The sequence below is a fragment of the Sorex araneus genome, chromosome 4, assembly GCF_027595985.1.
Source record: "Sorex araneus isolate mSorAra2 chromosome 4, mSorAra2.pri, whole genome shotgun sequence".
Taxonomy (NCBI): domain Eukaryota; kingdom Metazoa; phylum Chordata; class Mammalia; order Eulipotyphla; family Soricidae; genus Sorex; species Sorex araneus.
In genome coordinates, this window is record NC_073305.1 from 163,284,034 (window position 1) to 163,306,052 (window position 22,019).

Below are 22,019 nucleotides of genomic sequence, written 5' to 3' on the forward strand. Positions count from 1 at the left end.
TCACTAATTAAAAATAAATTTAAAAAAAAAGAAAACATTTGTTCTCAAATATTCCACATATTATATGTAAAGAAGTATAAGACATTTATTATATTGATAGGTAATACATTTCTGTTCAGTTTTTCAAGAATTCATTTTATTTTAAGAAACTGACATAATTGCAGGAAGTTTATATTTCTAAGTGCTTATTCTTCAAACTTAGATCTCTATTGCTATCATAAATTATAAAGAAGTAACTTACATGGAATAAAGATAGAATTTACATGGAGTTATGATGTAGTTCTTCACATTTTAGGACAGTTCTTTAAAATAACAATGAAGATGATTGAGACTCTTCCAAGTTTCACATTCAACAACAACAACAAAAAAATAGGACATACTGGAAGACATTTTTCCCCTCTAACTGTTGATAATTTTACTTCTGAGTTTGAGTTAAAAGATCTGTATTTTGATCTTAAAATACAAGGAACATTGGGATAACATATTCTGTGTCCAAGTGGGTGCTTGAAGGTTTCAAGTATAATTTGTCTGTTGAATATCCTTACAGAAGAGATGGCCCCTGGCTCTTCTCTCCCTGTAGGGCCCATGTGCATACTGATGACAAAGAGAGAGGGTCATCAGGAGAATTTGCCAGCCAACCTTCGAGAAACCCTATGTGGGAGTCAGATCAAAGCCTCCTCCTAAAAGATTAGGTTTCACCAGGGGAGCTATAATTTCATTTTGTTGCTTAAAACTGTAATTTTTGTAGATCCAGGGCGATAGTATAGTGGGTAAGGCACCTGCCTTGCATGCAGCCAACCAGGGTTTGATCCCCGGCAACCCAAATGGCCCCCTGAACCCCACCAGGAGTGATCCCTGAGCAGAGACAGAGGCAGGAGTCACCCCTGAACACAGCCAGGTGTGGCCCAAAACCAAAACAACAAAAAACTAGAGCTTTTGCTTCCACATTTACTCTTACATCTTTCACTGTTCCATTGCTGAGGATACTGCAAATACCTTCCATCTATTTTGTCCCCACTCCACAAACAGAAACACATCAAATGCTCTAACAAAAGCATGTTCCTCTTTAAGCTCAGCCACAGCTTAGATGCAGTATGTCCTTCTGAAAGCATGCCTGTCGCCGTATTTGATTACAGTAAGCTCTTCTATGGGACCCTCATCATCGTAGATGTGTTCTCAATCTTTGTACATATCACTCTGCACCGTCTTTCTCTTTCCCCTGGACTAGAGGATAGACACCAAGACTGCCAGTGCACTTATCTGACAACAGAAGAGATGTTTAATAAATAATTGTTGAATAAGTGAATGAATGGGCTGTAGCGATAGCACAGTGGTAGGGTGTTTGCCTTGCACGAAGCTGACCCAGGTTCTATTCCTCCACCCCTCTCAAAGAGCCTGGCAAGCTACCGAGAGTATCTTGCCCATACGGCAGAGCTTGGCAAGCTACCCATGGCGTATTCGATATGACAAAACGGTAACAACAAGTCTCACAATGGAGACGTTACTGGTACCCGCTCGAGCAAATCGATGAGCAACGGAGTGACAGTGAAGTGGATGAATATTAATATGTGCATATGTTATCTACATATATAAGTACTATAAGTCTATCTGTGTATATATATCCTTATAGTTTAGTGGAATATTTGACATGTAGTGCCAGAGATATAAAATAAAGCTGCCTGTGAAACTCTTAAACGATAATCATGATGCTCAAAAATTCCCAATGGGACCCCAATCCCGTAAAACCTATTGGTTTTTCCTAGATCACTGACCTCATACCTGATCAGAGCTGTTATTCATTATGTCTAAAACTCAGTAAAATCTTGTGAAGAGGAAACCCTTGGCTCATGCATAGATTTATTTACCTATTCAACAAACATTTCTTAAAGGTTTACTATTTTCAGAACCCAATGATCTTCAATCAAAATATAATTCCTGCCTCCAAAAAAATTTCTTGCTTTGGTTTAGTTGCACTAAACTGTTTTGATATGTGAATGTTGTTAGAAAACTGGAATTATATAACCCAACATGATTTTATTTTATTATTTTTTTAGTTATCATAAAACACAAGACCTAGTTATTGTGTAAAGGTTATGATATGCTTAACTCTGATGCTTAAGCTTTTCTTTGCTCCTTTTGTTGTCTTTAGAGCAAATTTAATTTTTTAAAAAATCTGTATTCGCTCTTGTCTCTGTGGATTGATCTATAAATAACTTAAGGTTATTTAGAACCATCTAGGTTACAAATCTCTCTTAAAATAAAAATAGGTTTTAGCATAGTTTAAATGATTAACAAAGTTTTATCACATGTTTAAGTAGAAATTCTTAATACTGGTGATAATAGAACTAGAGTGTTCCATATAAACTTGGGTTTAGGAATGTTTCAGGTTGATACATTAATTTCTTTAAAAGATGGTTCATTTGGGAAGATGGCAGAGAAGATTGCTCTGTGGGAGTGTACCAAGTCCAAATTGCAGCAAAACACAAAGTGACCACAGAATCCTGCATGCAGGCCCCCTAGAGGAAGGGCACAGGATATGAGGAATTTGTAAGGAACAGATGAGGAGCTCCTATGCAGCGGCTCCAGTGAGCGAGTGATAAAAGCAAAGAACAGGCAGCGAGCATGGCCGCAGTTTCAGTGGGCTGAAAATCTACCAGTAGCTTTATGAATCTTCACCCTTACAAAACCTGAGCAGGAGGCAGGACCTAGATCTCAAAGGGCCTCAGGCTAGCAATGGAAGTGGGCATGTATCTGCAGCCCCAAAGAATACGGAAGGCCGATTGTGTTGCTGCTCAAACTGGAGGACCGTGACAGCAGGTCCTGGCAGAGGCAGTGGGAACTGTGCATGCAGGCCTGTACTGCAAAGCCGCAGCAGTATTTGGAGGCTCCACAAACTCAGCCCCGCAGGCTCTTTGTGAATGAGAAGCCGAGGTTACCACCAGAGACTGGACGTAGGTGCGTCCTCACTCCTAGCCCTCACAGTGCAGCAGACACTGAAGAAGCAGAGGAGCCCATCAATTAGTAGATGAAGACTAAAGCCTGGAAAGGTCCCCATGTTCCCACATGGTCTCCGGTCTCTCAATGAAGACTTCAGAGTAGCAGTGGTGAGGCTGCTCAAAGAATTGAGGGGAACAGTAGAACAGACCTTCAGCAAAGAAAGAGACAGAAAGAAGTAGACTATGAATAAACTGCAATCAGAAGTCACTGAACTTAAGAGCCTGGGAGGCAAACTCAAGAAGTCATTGGGTGAATTCAGCCACAGAGTGACAGAAGCTGAGGAATGAATCAGCCTACTTGAGGATAAGATACGGGAAACAAATATAGAAAAGGAGAAAGAGAAAAGGTTTTTGTTTTTTTTTTCCACAAGGAAAATAACAGAAACCTACATGACAGTAAAACAGCATATTAAATTATAGGACTCCTGAGGAAAAAGAGAACAAGACTAAGGAAGAATCATTGGTGGAGAAATTATACCCATGAACTTTCCCATTTGAGGGTTGAGTCATATACCCAGATCCAAGAAGCCGAAAAAGTTCTAAATAAACCCGAATAGACACACTGCAATTAAGAAGACAAAGGACAAAGATAATGCTAGAATCCTAAGAGAAGTCAAGATCAAAGAAGAAACTTACAAGGGAATCCCGATAAGCCTCAGGGCAGATCTATCAAATGAAGTTCAGGGCCTGGAATGCTTCAGCATAGTTAATATGTCAGGTAAAATGAGTGTCCCAGCAAGAATACTATACCTGCTAACTTAGTCATGTTTAAAGAAGTGACACCAAGTTATACGGACCCTAAATTATACTATAAAAGCTATAGTAATTGAAATTATGTGGTACTAGAGTAAAGACAGACTCTTAGACCAGAGGAACAATATTGAGAATCCAGAGCTGAATCCTGAGATGTATAAACATTTATTCGATGACACAAGACCATGAGAAAACCTCACAAATACTGCTAGTAAAACTGTTAACCACATGCAGATCATCATCATCATTATCATCATCATTATCCTCATCATCATCTGGACCCTTATCTTACACCACATTTTCAAAATGGAACTAAGACCTCAGTATTTGTCCAAAGCTGGAGCTCTCCAGATAAAGGCAGAATTCTCCATGATAGTGATTTCAGAGGTATATTCAATGATTCAATACTATTGTCTAAGAAAAGAGGAGAAAAATAAACAAATGGGACTATATCTAACAAAAGAGTTTCTGCACTGCAGAAAGAACAACTCAAAAGATATCCTACTGAATGGGAGAAAATATTTACTCACCATACATCTGACAAAGGGCTCATATCCAAGCTACATAAATCACTCCCCAAACTCAGCAACAGAAAACAACCCCATCCAAAAATGGGGAAAGGAGACAGAGGTTTTCCTCAAAGAAGAACTCCAGGTAGCAGAGGAGTATGAAAGTGTGTTCATAGTTACTGATTTTTAGGGAAATGTAAATCAAAACAGTATACCAGAGAAAATGGCCCACTTCAAAATGTCAGAAATCAACCAATGATCGCATGATGTGGTAATAAAGAGAGAAAGAAAAAATGGAAGGAAGGAAGGAAGGAAGGAAGGAAGGAAGGAAGGAAGGAAGGAAGGAAGGAAGGAGAAAGAGAGAGAAAGGAAGAAAGGAAGAGAGGAAGAAAGAAAAAGAAAACAATCATATTCACTATTGGTGAGATTATTGACTGGTTCAGCCTTTATGAAATGCTATATGGAAACTTTTTCAAGACTTAAGGATAAAATTTTCATACATGCCAGTGATTCTGCTCTTTGAAATCTATCCCACAATCACCAAATCGTGAATTAAAAAAATATTTATAAGCCTGTGTTCATTACTGCACTATTTGCAATAGGTAAGATCTGGAAATAGCCCACATTCCCAACAAGAGATGAAGGGTTAAACAAAGTGTGGTGTGTGTACACGATGGAGTATTATTCACCCAAAAGGAAAGATGAGCTCTGATAATTCACTGTAACTTGGATGATACTGAAGGCTATCAAACTCAGAAGAGAGAAGAGCCGGTACCTTCTGGTCTCACTCATGTGTGGAGTATGAAATGAGGGGCCACAGAAACAGCTCAGTACTGGGCCGCAAGCTTGAACCGGGATATTCATGGCTCCCAAGCACAACTAAGTGTTGCCCTGGACAGAACAACTCAGTTCTCCCGCCCCTGTACACTGTATAGGAGACCCCAAAATAAAGCACAGAAGTAAATAATAGTTGGTGATAGCCCTGAGAGACTGCATAGAAGGAGTGGACAAGAAGAGACCTAGTGGAGGAGGGATGTTGACACTCTGGAGGGAAAACATGTTTCACTCATATCGTATTCCTAAAACATTAATACTGTTTATTAAAATACTGTTTATTATGGTGCCTTTAAAATTTTTTCTTTTTTTTTCTGTTTCTCCTTCTGTATAGAAACAAGCCTACTAAATTTGAAACTTAGATTTTTTAATAGAAATGTGGAAATCTGGGCTGGAGAGAGCACAGTGGGTCAGCCTTGTGTTGCATGTGGTGGTAGATCTGGGTTCATTTCCCTATATGGTCCCTAAGCCCACCTGGAGTAGTCCTCAGTGCAAATCCAATAGTGATCCCTGTGCATAGGGTTGAGACCCAGCCCACAAACCCCTCAAAACAAGGGAAAATATGGCACAAAGATGTTTTCTACTGATAGCAAATTAACCTTTTTTTTTATTAGAAAAGGATAATAATTTTTCTTTAAAAATAATATTTGAAGCCCACTACACTTCGTTTTAATTTGGTTTTGGAGCACACAGGACAGTGCCCAGGGGCCATTCTTGGCTGTGCTCAGGGGACCATATGTGTTCTGGGAATTAAACCAGGGTCATCTACACGCAAGGCAATCCACTTATCCCTGTACTATTTCTCCTGTTCTCGAGCCTACTGAATTCTAATTTTCTTTTTCATTATGAGCAAAAAAAAAATAAAAACACCCAAAGATTTCTGAGTATAAAAAAATCCTTCTCCCAAATTCCAGCTTAGTGTGTATGACAAAAACTCAGTTAAGAAAATTGAAATATACCAGAGATTTTTTGAGAACCAGTGCAGTGAAATGAGAAAAGTTATCAAGCTTTTGAAATGCCTCCAGGAAACTTCAGTTTTATTGTGTGGGTATTTTTTTCTTTTTTTTATTGCATTTGGTTTGTATTCTTAAAAGAAGACTATTTTCTATAAAACTACTTTTTTTGGTGTGTAATAATTTTTACAATGGAGGTATATTATATATTTCTTTTATATAGTCAAGTGCTGAGAAAAATTTTCCTGATGAACTGATGAAGTGATCCTATTTCTGTATCTTCTATTATTATATTCCTCTTTCACCTTTGTAGCCACAAGGTGTAGAGCACAATTTCATGCCCAATTTTAGCAATTATTTCTAGCCTTCTTGTAGTATAATTATATGCCCCTTTCCTTCATGTGTGTTCTTTTAATGAAATGGCATTTGTTACTGTTATTGCCTATGAGGAAGCAAGGGTCATTTTAATCATAGAAAAAAATAGTTACCTTGTGGAGACATGTGCCATATATCCTTGTTGTGGCTACATTAAAGTCTTAATTTTCAAGATGTCAATCATGACTCACAAATATGGCATGAAGATGTGTTGATTCTTTTAATTTATGCCTGTAACTTGTGACATATTCTACAAGTATTCCAACGAACCTGAGAACACATGTAAGCAGGCACTGAGTGCTGAAATGAATTTACTAGTAAATATAAAACTGGTTGGTATCCACAAGCCAATCAAGTGTCATGTTTGAAATCCTCTTTCCCGGGCAGGACAGCATACACCTGCGGTCAGTGGATGAGCATGACATGGTACCTTGCAGTTTTCTCTAGTTTTCAGAACTGTGGAATAATCCAGTCAGAGTGAAAGGTGTGGAATCCGGTAGCCCTGTGGGGCTCCTAAGACAAGATCAGCCAGCCAGTAGTCTTGTGTGGGGTGTAGTGCATGCCTGCCTGTGCTTAGGGACCACACAGTGCCAGGAATCAAACCCCTGCGCCTCATGCAAGCAAGGTAGGTGCTTATCACCAGCCTCTCTCACAGTCTTTTGCTGACTTTCAGTCTTACAGTTTTGCCTGACAGCCAGGTGATGGGCAAAGAAGTGACTTTTGGGGCCAGGAGTGATGCCTGAGCACAAAGCCAGGGGTAAGCCTGAGCCAAAAAAAAAAAAAAAAAAAAGGAAAGGCAGCTTTAGTAAGGGCTCTGACGAGAGAGTGCAGTGGACACTGCCTGCTTTGCACACGGCTGACTCAGGTTTGAGCCCCGGCACCATAGATCGTCCCCCCAAGTCCTGTCAGGAGTGAGTGATCCCTGAGCTTAGAGCCAAGAATAAGCTGTGAGCATGGTGGCATATGGCCCTCAAACAATGTTGTTCTCATCTAAAACAGAAAGAAGCTGTCAGACAGAGACAAAAGATAATTTTATTGCAGCCTTAACTCTGAAAGGGTCTTTTGACCAAGGGTGCATTCCTGGGGACAGGGGAAATGTGGGTTTTGTCCTGCAGAAACAGGATGGCAGTAAGAAAAGTTTACTTACTTTGACAAGTTAAAAATGAGTGATTCTGGGACCCTCTGCGGCGCTTAAAGACTTTGACTCCAAAGATGTAACACATTCGGGCATCCAGCGCAGCACCCGAGAGCAATGCATTGGGACACCAAACTGGGCTACAACTCGGTGCTGCTGGGGGTGGATTTTTTCCCCCCCCACCCTGTCTTCCTGCATGGAAAGCGGCGGGCTGGCGGCACCATGTGGCAGGCGCCATCTTCTGATTCCAGACCCACAGGTATTCGGATTTTACTTTGGGGGCTCCCAGGAACTCATGGGAAGGGGGCGTAACCGGCACGCCCTCGGCCCAGATAAACCCGGAGCCGCTAAGCGCAAATCGGACCCTCTGCGCCTAAAGACTTTGAATTCAGAGACTTCTTACAGCAATGCACTGGGACTGTGAGCTGGGCTATGTAATTTCTGGCAGAATTCTCCCTGGACTTTATACAGAAATCCAAAACCGCGCGGACGCTGCCGCGTCCGTGCGACTTAACATTAATAATTGTTCAGCAATGTGAATTGGTTCCATTTGAACAGGTCTGACTTGGGGGGGAAACTCCAAATAATAACAGTAAGTTTTTGTTGAAAATATTGAAGGTTTTTAATGTAGCAGCCACCTCTGGACTGTGAACTAAGCAAAAGCCCCACGCTGGCCGACGTGGCGTGGCGTACACCATACTATGAGGCGCAGGAAGGGGGATGAGGGGGGAAAAAAAAAAAAGGGAAAAGGAAAAAGAGAAAAAAAAAGAGAGAGAGAGAGTTATGTCAACTATAGTGAGTTTTGTGTTGAATTATGGAATGTAATCAAGGTAAAGAAAAAATGAAGTGAAATTCATTAGTTATACAGTAGGGGGTAGGGGGTGGGGGCGGGGGGTATACTGGGGTTTCTGGTGGTGGAATATGGGCACTGGTGAAGGGATGGGTGTTTGAATATTGTATAACTGACATATAAACCTGAGAACTTTGTAACTTTCCACATGGTGATTTAATAAAAATTAAAAAAAAAAATGAGTGATTCTATGTGCACTGGTAAAGGGATGGGGGTTTGATCATTATATGACTGAGACTTAAACCTGAAAGATTTGTAACTTTTGTCACGGTGATTCAATAAAATAAATTTTTTTTAAAAATGAGTGGTTCTCATCCTGTAAGGCAGATTATTTTCAGATCATCCGCTAAACTTGATTTATTTATTTTGGCTTTGCTCAGAGGCTGTTCCTGGCTCTGTGCTCCAGAATAACCACGGCAGGTGTTCAGGGGACCACATGACCACATGTAGTGCTGAGGCGATTTGAACAAGGGCTGTGGCCAGTACAGCCATGTTTCTTACCTTCTATACTATCTCTTCAGCCCTTGACTTATTTTGGAGACGGTTTTTGTTAACCCATATTTTTTAGCAAAGCCTTTTTTTTTTTTAATATCTTTTAAGCTGTCCTCAGATAGCTACTATAGAACATTAAGAAACATTCAGCTATACAGTGAAGCAGCAATGCCTCCAGAGGCCACTGGGGTACTGATGGCCATTAATGAGAGCTGTCCCCCTCCTAGGCCCAAAAATGCACAGCTTACCCTAGCAGGAAGTCTCTAAGGGGCCCACTTAGGCAAGTCACCTGGAGGTGTATGTTAGTTTAGTAAAGTGCTTTTTTCTTCCTTTGTCATTATAATTTTTTATCATAAGCTCTTTTAAAATTGTAGTACTAGAAGGGTTTTAGTCAGTTTATGGGGAGATTTTTTTTTGATTAATCAGAATCAGCCTTTTCATAATTCTATTTCTGTTTTAGATCTTCCATATATTGCCAGTTAATTTAAATACAGATTTGTAAGCATTGCTTACTATGGTGGTCTTGGCATTTATTAGTTATTAGCAGTTTTGAATAAGAAACTTACAGAATATTGAGCAAGTGGGTAGTTGTTTGCCTTGCACGTGGCTAACCTGAGTTCGATCCCTGGCATCCCATATCGTCCTCGAGCACCACCAGGAGTAATTCCTGAATGCCAAGCCAGGATTAATCCTTGAGCATTGCTGGGTGTGACCCAAAAAGGCCTATATATTTGATTATATAATATATATATTTGGTTTACATATATACTGAGTAATGATTCAGAACATTTATGAATACTATATATCACAGGTATAACTTACTTATTTGAGGTTCTTCTAATAGTTGATATTTAACATTTAAAACGGCTAGCACTTGGAAAAATATTTTATCTAGAAAAGATGAGGTAAATTAATATAATGATCTCTGTGGTCCAAGGTATAAAAACTTATAACTGCAGGATTAGGCAAATAGGGAATATTTGACTTTTATGAGGCACTATTTTTAGTGGATAGACAACAGATTTGGGCCCAGTTTCAGCTCTGCTACTCTTGTGGGAATAGGAGGAAAAAAATTAATATCTTCAGTCTTAATCTATAAAGTATGATCTTTTAGCTAATATTTAGTCATGGTTATGATATAGCAAGACTTGTTTCATGCCTGCAAAGAGCTGAAGATACATGACAATAAGTATTGCTGAGTATTGTAGGTTCTACGAATGACTTCATTGAGCTAGTGATGCTTACACTGATTCTTCAAAAGCAAGGTATCATCACCAGGCCTGTCAAGGCCCAGGGACAAAGGGAATGGGAGGAAGATGAGGGGCTCTCCAGCAGAGGGGTGATGGGGAGAAGAAGCATGAAGCATGAATCCCTAAGACCTGGATTTGAGTATGTGAGCCTGGTGCATTTACAAAAGAAATATCAACCAAATCCATAAAAGTCTAGTTTTTAATGTTTAAAAAAAATAACTAAAAGATTCTCTCCAGCTTGGCTTCTGATCTTTAAAAGGATCAGGAGTTAATATATTCTAGTTAATTTGACTGTTTCTTATGTTCACAGTTTGTGACAGCCTGGTAATTTGATTAATCAAGATTGTAAATTTCCTTGTGTAACTTTCAGCCTATTAGACTGAAACAAACGGGATAAGAGTGTACATGCCTTTGGTCAAAATCTCTCCTACTCCTTAATCTTTCATATTACTGCCTACATTTTTCTTTGATTCAGTTATTATTTTGTATGTATAAGTTATATGCATCAACAAGTACAAATCCTAGAGACAAATTTTGAACAGATACACCTATGTAATCTACATCACAGAGCAAAACATTTGCATCTTCCTGCTACATTCCTTTTATTCTTTTCAAGTTTCCCTCAATCCCCAAATTATCTCTAGCTAAAAAAAAAAATCAAACGCACAACACTGACCCAATTTTGTTTTTTAAACATTAGACCAGTTTTGCCTATTTTAGACTGTATATAATGGAATCCGTCTGCTGAATGCACTCTTTTGTTTCTAGCTCTGTTTTTGCTCAACTTATTTTCTCTGAGATTCATTCATGTTGAATTTGTCAATAGTTTTCTCTGTGACAAAGTAAGTGTGCTGTCAATTTGCACACGTAAATTTGCTAACAATTGTTTGTCAAGGGGAATTTTATTTTCCAATTTTCTGTTGAATTTAAATTACCACGAATTCTTATATACGTTGTATTATAAGCATGTGTTTTTATTTTTGTGACTAAACCTCTAGGAGTGGAATTAATCACTCTACATACACCTGTTTGACTATAAAAACTGACTGCTTTCCCAAAGTGATTGTACCAGGAACAGATGAAAGTTACTGTTCTATATCTCTTCTTCCATGTAACATTGTTTATCTTTAATTTTAGCTATTCTCATGGGTATGCACCTCATTGTGGCTTTTATTTGCATTTCTCTGATGCCTTATGATAGTTAACATTTTTTCATGTGCTTTTTTATTATTCATAGGTTTTTCCTTTCATTTATCAAAGCCATTTGTCCATTTTTAATAGTTTGTTTTGGTTTCTGACTATCAAATTAATACGCTTCAGGTATAATTTCTTTGTTAAATGCATGACTTATGAATATTATCCCTACTCTGTGACTTGCATATTCATCCCCTTCCTTCCTCCCTCCCTCCCCCCTTCCCTTCCTCCCTTCCTCCCTTCCTTCCTTCCTCCCTTCCTCCCTTCCTCCCTCCCTCCCTTCCTTCCTTCCTTCCTTCCTTCCTTCCTTCCTTCCTTCCTTCCTTCCTTCCTTCCTTCCTTCCTTCCTTCCTTCCTTCCTTCTGTATATTTATTTTCTTAATGTCTTTCGATGAACAAAAATTTTATCTTGAGTGAGTTTGTTAACTTACTATCACTATCATCCCGTTGATCCTCAGTTTGCTCGAGCGGGCCCAGTAATGTCTCCATTCATCCTAGCCCTGAGATTTTTAGCAGCCTCTCTCTACTCATCCTTCCCAAAGGTGCCACATTAGAGGCACTTTCAGGGTCAGGAGAATGAGACCCATAATTGTTACTATATTTGGCATATGAATATACCACAGGGAGCTTGCCAAGCTCTCCCGTGCAGGCAGGAAGACTCTCAGTAGCTTGCCTGGTTCTCCGAGAGGGAGAACTAGGCTATAAGATGTTGCACATCCACGTCACTTCTGGGAGCTTGGTTTTATAGTCTCTGGATGTTGGCCATTGATGAGATTACATGACGCTGGGGGCAGTTTCTGGTTGTGACTGCCTGGCTACTGGAAAATGGAGGATCTGGGCAGAAGAGGCCCAGTTCTGATCCCAGCAGGCTTGGAGATCTCAGCCTCAGGTCCCACACACCTGGGTTCCTCTGCTGGTTCCTTAATGCGTGAGGCTTGTCTGAACGTATGGAGAGGGGCCTTGAGCATGGCTGTGGCTGGGTTTTGGTGGTCTTGGGCTGCCGGGGCTCTGTTCAGGGCAGGGAAGGAAACTCAACCCACCCCCTCCGAGGGGCCCTAGTGAAGTAGCTGTATTTATTGTGTTTTTGTGTCCTAAGAAACCTTTGCTTACCTTCAAATTAACAATATATTGTTGTTCTAAGTTTTTTTTAATAAGAACTTTCTACTTTTAGCTTTTGTTTTGGAGCCATGTCTGGCTCTATGCTAAAGTATCATCCCCCCAGTATTGCTTAGAGGACCATGTGCAATCAATGATTAAGACAGAGCTTGTAGTGGAAGAAAGTGCCTATTCGCCCTTTGCCCTTTGAGCTATCTTCCCAGACCCCTTTGGCTTTTATATTGAAATCTGTAATCCATCTCAGAATAATTTTTGTTTGTGTTTTGAAGTTAGGGATTGAGGTTTATTTTTCCATATATATATGTGTGTGTTTGTATGTGTGTATATATATGTATTGTGTATATATATATGTATATATATATAAGCATGTGCGTGTGTGTATGTATGTATGTAAAGACTGTTCTTTCCATATTGTTTTGGGTATCTTTTTGGAGAACCATGTGTCTAAGTGTATGGTCTGTCCCTGAACTCTTTACTCCACTGATTTCCTTATATGTTCTTGTACTGCATTGTCTTCACTACTATAAGTCTTCTGTAAGGCTTGAATTTAGATGGTATATTTCAGTAGTGTAACTTTGTTAGACGTTACTATTTTCTTATTTTTTTGACTATTCTACATCCTCTGTATTTTATTTTATTTTCATGAAGTTGTTCACAATAATTTATTACATTCTATGTTTCAACACCAATCCCACCACCATTACATCTTCACATCACTATTATTTTGAATTCTCCCACCACCACCCAAGCCTGCCCCAAAGGCAGATGCTAAATAATTTATTTTGTATTGCTTATTATGAATAATCAACTAAAAGTGATCCAAAAAGGTTTCCTTAGAGGACAGTAGAGGAAAGTGTGTGAAAATTGTTGTGTCTCATCTTGGAGCCATTAAGCCTCGTATAAGAGATCACTAACATGTTACAGGATGAGCTTTGCCTGCTATATACATATGTATATACATTTACATATTTTTTTATCAAGATTGATTGACTTCTTTGTTACCCCATCAAATGTGGTGTGCTACATTTGGTGTATTAGTGGTATAAAGTCTGATATGTCACATGGTCGCAAAAGTGGTCATGCACCCCAGGAATTCTAAAATTTTGAATAAGGTGCTAGAGCTGGAGTTAAATTGTTAACTGGATGGTGATTTGGGGTCTGGAGGTGTCTCTGCAGTGTGTTGCTCTTTTCCAAGATTTATTTGTGAGTCTCTGGATCATGGCCGTTAATGCACATAAATGGCGTCCAGAGGCAGCTCATGGTCATGCCCCCAGGGACCTGGAAGCACAGGGAGACAGAAAGAGGGGCCCATTCATGACTCTGTGTGAGCCTGGAGATTTCAGTCACAAGTCCCACATACTTGGGTTTTTCAATTAATTCATTCTCATGCGTGAAGGGTTCGGAATAAGCCTGTGAAGGTCAGCTGTAAGCATGGCCGAGATTGGGTTCCGGAGGTTTGTGGCTGCCGGGGTTCTTTTGGGGCAGTTGGAGGGACACACTCACCCTCCTCCGAAGTACCCAGGTGAAGTCAGCCTGGTGCAGGGTGAGGAGATATCCCTGCAGCGTATTGCTCTCTTCTGAGATTTATTTGTGAGTCATCCTCTGTATTTCATATGTTTTTGTAGAGGTATTGTGTGTGTGTGTGTGTGTGTGTGTGTGTCCAAACATTTTTGTGTCTCAACAAGTGATCTATCTTGAAGAATGTCCCATGTACATTGTAAAAGAATGTATATTCAGCTTTTTGAGGATAAAAAGTCTCTCTCTCTCTCTTTCTCTCTCTCTCTCTCTCTCTCTCTCTCTCTCTCTCACACACACACACACACACACACACCCCACATGCAAACATGTGCTAAACCCCTCTCTTGCATTTCTTCCTTCAAAGAAAGTATTTCCTTACTTAGATTTAGTTGATCTATCAAGAGATGACAGAGCCCTGTTAAAGTCTCTAACTGTTACGTTGCTATCAATGTCTTTCTTCAAGTCTATTAGCACTTGTTTAGTATTTTGCTTGCCCCTCATTAGGTGTGTGAGAGTATGAGCTCCTGATGTACATATCCCTTGATCATTAAGAAATGACCTTCACTGTTTCTTACAACCTTTTTCAGCCTGAAATCTTGTCATCTGGAACTGGTATCGAACCCTGGTCTTTTTGAGGGGATTGTTTGCTTGTAGAGTTATCTTTCAACCTTTAACTTTGAGTTTGTGTTCGCTCTGACTATTCAGATGTGTTTCTTGGAATCAGCAGAATGTTGGGTTCAGTTTTCTAATCCATTTGCCACTCTTTGTCTTTTAATTGATGTATTTAGCCCATTGACATTGAGAAAGATTATTGTTGCAAAGTTTTATTCCATCTTTCTGTAGAAATTTGGCGTGTGTGTAGAATTTATCTTATATTAAAGTAGTTTCTTCAGTTCTTCTTGTAAAGATGGTTTTGAGTGTATGAAGTTTCTGAGTTGCTTATTCATGAAACTATGTACCTTCTTTCAAATCTGAATGAGAATGTAGCTGGGTAAAGTATTCATGGTGAGATGTTCATTTTATTAAGTTTCTTTCACTATATTCCACCATTGTCTGGGCCCAGAGGGTTTCATTTGGTAAATCTGCTGTAAATCCAACACCCTCCCACCACTTTATTTAAACACTGTGGTTTACAAATTTGTTCATGACAATTTTTTACAGGCATTCAGTATTCCAACACCAATCTCAGTACCACTGTCACCTTCCCTCCACCACTTCTCCATTTCCAAACTATCCTTCAAGCCTGCCCTCATTGAAGGCCCACAATAATTTATTTTATATTGCTTATTACCAATAAAAGGTTAATAAAATGATCAAAAAGTGCTTCTGTAAAAAAAAGTTTGTGAAAATTATTGTTTCTCACCATGAGGACTTTTAAGTTATTACAAGATAAGCCTTCTGTGGTAATGTTTTTGTTTGTCAAGATTGCTTGGCTTTTGCATTACATCCCACCCAGTGTTGTATGCTACTGTTAGATGCCAGCATTGTAGAGTTTGGAGATGTCACGCCAGAAAATCCAGAATGTTTAACTGGACTGTCTGACCGGAGGCATGATGGTGGCTTTGGGATGTGGGAGTGGCCTCCAGGGCGTTGGTAGGGTCCTCCTACCCCATCCAAGATATTCCTGGACGTCTCAGCCAGTAATGAGTATCCAAGAAAATTTTGCAGCTAGTTTATCTCTTTCAAGATTTATTTACAAGTCTCTGGAACAAGACTGTAGATTTTTGAGCTTCCATGGTGGTGGCAGTGGGATGTGTGCGTGGCTCTGCTGTGAACCTTAAGGTCACTTCCCTTTTTTTCTTTTTTTGCTTTCTTGGGTCACACCTGGTGATGCACAGGGGTTACTCTTGGCTCATGTATTACTTAGGAAATACTCCTGGCAGTGCTCAGGGGACCATATGGGATGCTGGGAATCGAACCTGGGTTGGCTGCGTGCAAGGCAAACACCCTACCCCCTGTGCTATCACTCCAGCCCCAAGGTCACTTCTTTGCATATAATTTCCTTCTTTGATCTTGCTGCTTTCAGTATTCTGTGTCTATCTAAGGTTTTTGTCATTCCGCTTAGGATGTGTCTTGGAGTATTTTTATGTGGCTGTCTTTTAGCTGGTACTGTTGGGGCGTCTGGCTAGTGAGTGCATGTCCTCTCCAGATATGTGAACTTCTCAGCAATGATGTGTTTTTGTTTTTGTTTTTGTTTTTTTTTGCTTTTTGGGTCACACCCAGCGATGCTCAGGGGTTAATCCTGGCTTTGCACTCAGGAATTACTCCTGGTGGTGCTTGGGGGACCATATGGGATGCCGGGGATCGAACCCGGGTCGAACCCGGGTTGGCCGCGTGCAAGGCGAACGCCCTACCCACTGTGCTATCGCTCCGGCCCCATCTCAGCAATGATGTTTTTGATGTTGTTGCTTCTTCATCAGGGTTGCCTTCCTGGCCGTCTGGGTCCCCAGTTAATTCACAAGTTGTTCTTTTTGAATTTATCCCAAAGCTCTCTTGTTCCTTGTCAGCTGTTCATTTATGTTGAGACTTTTTTCCCCCCCATCTTCTACTATAGTGTGAAGTTTTTCTGCACCTCATCTTAGTTACTTGCTGCTGAGGCCTTCCAGTGAATTTTTCGTTTTGCCTATCATTTTTTTTGGATCTGCCATTTCTGTGTGAGTCTCATATCCTCTTTGTGTTTTATTGGCAACCCATTCCATTGCTTATTTGTGCTTGTTAAGCATCTTAAGCATTTCCGATCTGAATTCCTTTTCAGAGAGATTATATCCAGCATTATATGCGGGGGAGACCTGTGCCGCCTCGCCATGGTTCCTATCATAGTCTGAGCATGAGCCTCTTTTCCATTTCACTGTCAGCGTTCTGCCATCACCACCACCACCACCACCACCACCACCACCACTTCTCCCCACCCTCGACTGTCAGGGAAATCTGTAGGGGTACTGTATTGAGGGATGGTCAGTACATCAGCTGCTCAGCTGCTCACTCTTTCAGCGCATCAGGAAAAGTTGCTGACTCCTGGCCTTTGGGCAGAGACCAATTTCCATGGTGCATCTGCTCCTGGAGGCAGAAAGCGAGAATGCAGCCACAGTGGTGTCCTCTATTTTATATATTTTTCAAATTACATCACTCACTTTTAATTAAAAGCCTGCTGAGATTATGAATTGTTTAGTTTTTGATTTGCTTTGCTTTGGCCACATCTGGCGGTGCTCAGGACTTATTCCTGGCTCTGCTCTCTCAGGGTTCACTCCTGGGAAGGCTTGGGGGACCATAGGTAGTGCCAGGGATCAAACCTGTGTTGGCTGCATGCTGCTATATGATCTGTTCAGTCTGAGATTATGATTACTCATAAATTTTTTAGGAACTTTTATTTATTTATTTATTCATTTATTTATGTATGTATGTATGTATGTATTTATGTATTTATTTATTTTTGGCTTTTTGGGTAACACCCGGCAATGCACAGGGGTTACTCCTGGCTCATGCACTCAGGTATTAACTCCTGGCGGTGATCAGGGGACCATATGAGATGCTGGGTATCGAACCCCAGTCAGCCACGTGCAAGGCAAACACCCTACCCGCTGTGCTATTGCTCCAGCCCCCAAATTTTTTAGGAACTTTCAAATGGTATTAAATACACAAATATGATATATCTCCCTATTTGTTGAGGCCTTCCTTAATTTCGTTCAGCAATATTTTTTAACATGAACTTATTGCCTTTTTAAGTTAGTTACTAAGCATTTTGTTATTTGGTGCTATCGTAATTATTTTGATAGTCAAGATTTTCCTTGCTAGTATTCAAAATCTCAGTTGATCTTTTTCTTAGTTCCTGAGTCTTGACTACACTCACCAAGTTCTTAACACAGTTTCAGAGCCCACTGCCTTTCTTCCCCTCATGTTTTAACAGACTTCTTTATGTACACTGCTGAATAGGGCTATTATAGGGCCAGGGATGGTGTAACAGGTAGGGCTTTTGCCTTGCACTCCATCCCCATCACCACATCATGTCCCTGAGTGCCACCAGAAGTGGTCTCTGAGCACAGAGCCAGAATTAAGTCCTGGGCACTGCTAGGTGTGGTCACCCAAATAACAAAAACAACAAAGAAGAGTGTTGTGAAAGTCATCAGATTGTGGAGTTTTTCTGACAATGCCCTGGTTGGACTCAGTAGTACTCCCTCTGAGAGACTCTGGAGAATAATTTCCAGCCCTGGTCTTGGATAGCCATTCTTAGAAGACAAAAATTGTACTGTATCATCTTTTTTAAAATCTAATATGAAAGTGAAGCTTTGCTTCACATTTTAGTATTGTATCTTCTCAGCACTTGTCTCAGGAGAATCAATATCCTTACAGGCAATTTTAATCAGTTTGGAAACAGTACCTAAAGTGAGTGTATTGCCAAAAGAGAAAATTAAGTTTTATTAAAAAAAAATGTATCCCTGTGTTTTTATTTAAAGGTATATTAAATAGTGAATGATCTACTAGCCCATGACTTCATTGAACAAGTTAATGAACGTTTGTATACCAATTTTAATGTCAGTTTTGATGATCTGTAGATTATTTTTCTTATTTTATTTTCTAGGTTGCTGACTGTTCTTGGGATGAAACGATAAAGATATATGATCCTGTTTGTCTTTCTCTGCCTGCTTGAGATACCTTCCAGGGATCAGACACGGAAGACTGGTTGAAGAACTACTTCACAGGAAATAAATCAATAACATAGACATACTTTTTTATGATATATATGTTACAGATTTTAAAATTTTACGCTGCGTTCAGTTTTTACGCAGCTGATAAAATGCTGCTTACTTTTTAAGCATGGTAAATAAGCCATACTTCTTAAAAACCTACAAAATTATTGATGTTATAGCATATCTTTTAGTATCTATTAAAATGCAATCTCTGTATTGTTATATGAATTAAAATATAGGATACCCAAGGTTTATATAGTGATATATTTAATTTTTAAATGAGCATTTTCAAGTAAAATATAGTCATTGCTATTAATAAAAATAAACTGCATCTCTTGACCATTTATAGCATCCTAGCCACATTGCTTTTTCTAAAGTGTATACATATGAATGTGATGTTACACACGTGTATGCACACACATATCTACACACATATATGCACACACATATATATACACACATATATGTGCATATATACTGGGTATGTATGTGATTCTGAAATAGGGCTCTAAAATAAAGATTTAATTTATTCATCAGTTCTTCATTGATCATCTACTGCATGAAATTGGTTTTCTAAGGACTGGCACCATACTTACTTTAGGAACATGGAATGCGTGAGTTAAGAGCTTACATATTTTTTAAATTCATTCAGATCTCTTTGAATATTTTACCCATTCAATCTACATTTCTCCCAGTTTGTCTGCTATTTGATTTTTCTGGTCCTTCTACTTGCTGCTCTGGCTTTCCAGGTGAGGCTGCCTCTGCTGACATCATCGGGCCTGATCGGGAACTAGAGGCAGACACCCTCTCTTCTGAGGAGGTCCCAGCAGCTTCCACACTAAGCCTGTGCCATACAAATGTGCTCACACCACAGTTCCTGAAGTGCATAGAAGATCTGTTGAACAAATTGCACATTACTCACACTATTTTTCCTGTCATTTGGTGAAGAAGGCAAAGAAGAAAGAGAGAAACCGATGCCTAATCCTTCGGTATTTTCCACGGTGTCTAACTACAGAGACACACCACTAGCACAGCACAAACACCGGAAACCAATGGGGAAAACACATAGAAACCCAACAAGCTCAGTGAGTGAAAACCTCGGTGATCTAGAGTCTCACCAAATACATAACACCAGTAAATCCTAAAAAGAAAAAAGTCTCGGTGACACCATGATGAGGATGTTAAACAAACTTAAACAATGGCATACATAGTCAGCAAAGCACAAGAAAGTAAGAGTTGTAATGCAACAGCCAGAAGTGTGCTACAATCAGAAATGACCAAAATGAAGAACATGGTAGGTGATATAAAAATAGAATCTCTCAATAGCAGAATAACAGAAACTGAAGATCAAGGAGTCCCAAAATGAGATAGTGAAAACAGCTAAAAAACAGTAGAAGATGAAAAAATAGTCTGAACAGAAATGAACAGCATAGCAGAGAACTGTGGAATGAGTTCCAGAAGAGCAATATAATAAACATGGAAATTGGGAGCCAGAGTGATAATACAGCAAGTTAGACATTTGCCTTTAACACAGCTGACATGGGTTCAATCCCTGGCATCCCATATGGGCCCCCAAGCACCATCAAGAGTAATTCCTTAGTGGAGGACTAACCCCTGAACATTGATGGGTGTGACCCAAAAAGCCAAAAAAAAGTCCCTGAAAAACAGGAAAGCAAATGTGATGTGAAATAATAGTTAAAATATCAATAAGAATTTTCCAGAGTTGAGGATTACAGGCACCAAGATCTAAGAGGCCTTAGTTGAAAATAGTCTCAACTAGGAAAATTCCAAGATCCATTGTGTTCAATGACAAAAGACAGAGAGACAGAATACTGAAAGCAGTGAGATCAAACAAGAACTTACATAAAAAAGAAGCCGATAAGATATACAGCAGATATATCAAATGAAATTCTGCAAGCCAGAAGAACATGAAGGGATATAGTACAAAAATTCGACAAAATGAAGACCTCACCAAAATACTCTTTTCATGTAGCTTATCATTCATATTTAAAGGAACCGGCACAGAGCTTCATGGGCTTGCAGCAGCTCAGAGAATTCAGTTTTACCAGAAAAATAATTAAAAGAGCTTCTCTAAAGGACAGGACAAACTTCCCAATATGTAGTGTTGAGTATGTCACTCAACATGCCTATGATTGCTGTCTGCTATGTTAGGAAAGATATGTATATTCCTAGCTTGCTAAGGGATTTTACATATTTTTTGGTAGTGAAGTAATCTCTTACTTATATTGGTTAAAATCATTTAGCAGTCAGTCATCACAAGTTGACTTTCATTCATTTTATGATGATTCCATTTGACATTCCTTTAAGTTGAAGCAAGTAATATGAAATAAATTCGTTATATGCCTGCCAAAAGGACCTGCCGGGAACTGTGAAGGAACCTAGGAACATTGGTGGAGGGTTTGCTAGTGGGATTGGTGTTAGGACATTGTGTGCCTGAAAAAAACTATTATGAACTATTTTGTAAATCAATGTCTTAATAAATTAAAAAAAAAACTGACCACTGGTAAAGAAAAAAGACAAAAATTAAGTACTTTTACTAGCTTTTGAAAATTTTAATGAGAAACTTAAATATATGTAAATGGCCAGGGAGCTAGTATAGGGGTTAAGTATTTGCTTTGTTTGTAGTTGACTCCAGTTTAATCCCTGGTACCACCACATAGTCCCCAGAGCACTTCCAATGACCTCTGAGCACAGAACTGGAGCACTACTGGATTTGGCCTAAAAATAAGTGCATATATATGTATATAATATGTCTTAAACTTACATTTTTTTAAATTCCAGGATAAAACTTAAGATAGTTTTTATAGAGTACAAGAATAATTCATATAAAATTAAAAAGTGAAGCCAGGAAAGGGGCTTGAAAATCTAGGCAGCTAAGCAGCCTCTGAACTTAAACAGATATAGAACGGTATCTCTCACATATGGGGAATAACATAAGATTCTAATAACAAATGGCCAAAGCCAACAAAATATAAGAACTGATCTACAGCATGGAATTTACCAAGGCAGGGAGGCAGGGTAAATGGGGAGACACTAAGAAAATAGTGGAGGGAAGTGGAAACTGGTAGAGAGTATAGTATTGGAACATTACATGTCTTAATCCCCATCATTTAGAATGTTGTAAATCATGGTATCTTAAAATTAAAAAATAAAAAGTCTACTCATTCTCTCCTGGTGGAAAAATCAGCATTGGTCTACAGCTGCTCACTGACCTTTATCTGTCTGCTTTGCCAAGTTCTCCCCACTTGCTGTGATTGGGAAGCTTAGTGAATTGAACACTTACTGAAGATGTTTTCTCTGTTACCTATTTTCATTTTTATTATTATCCCTGCAATCAA

At 39.4% G+C, this 22,019-nt stretch overlaps 1 protein-coding gene across 1 annotated transcript in view; it reads left to right on the forward strand.

Moving 5' to 3' along the window:
* Positions 1-19,006, forward strand: part of PEX7 (peroxisomal biogenesis factor 7) — an 85,320-nt gene extending 66,314 nt beyond the window's left edge. Inside the window, exon 10 of the mRNA XM_004609010.2 lies at positions 18,552-19,006. Within this exon, the coding sequence (XP_004609067.1) occupies positions 18,552-18,620 (69 nt within the window). The 3' untranslated portion in view covers positions 18,621-19,006. The remainder of the gene's footprint in view (positions 1-18,551) is intronic.
* Positions 19,007-22,019: the final 3,013 nt, after the last annotated feature.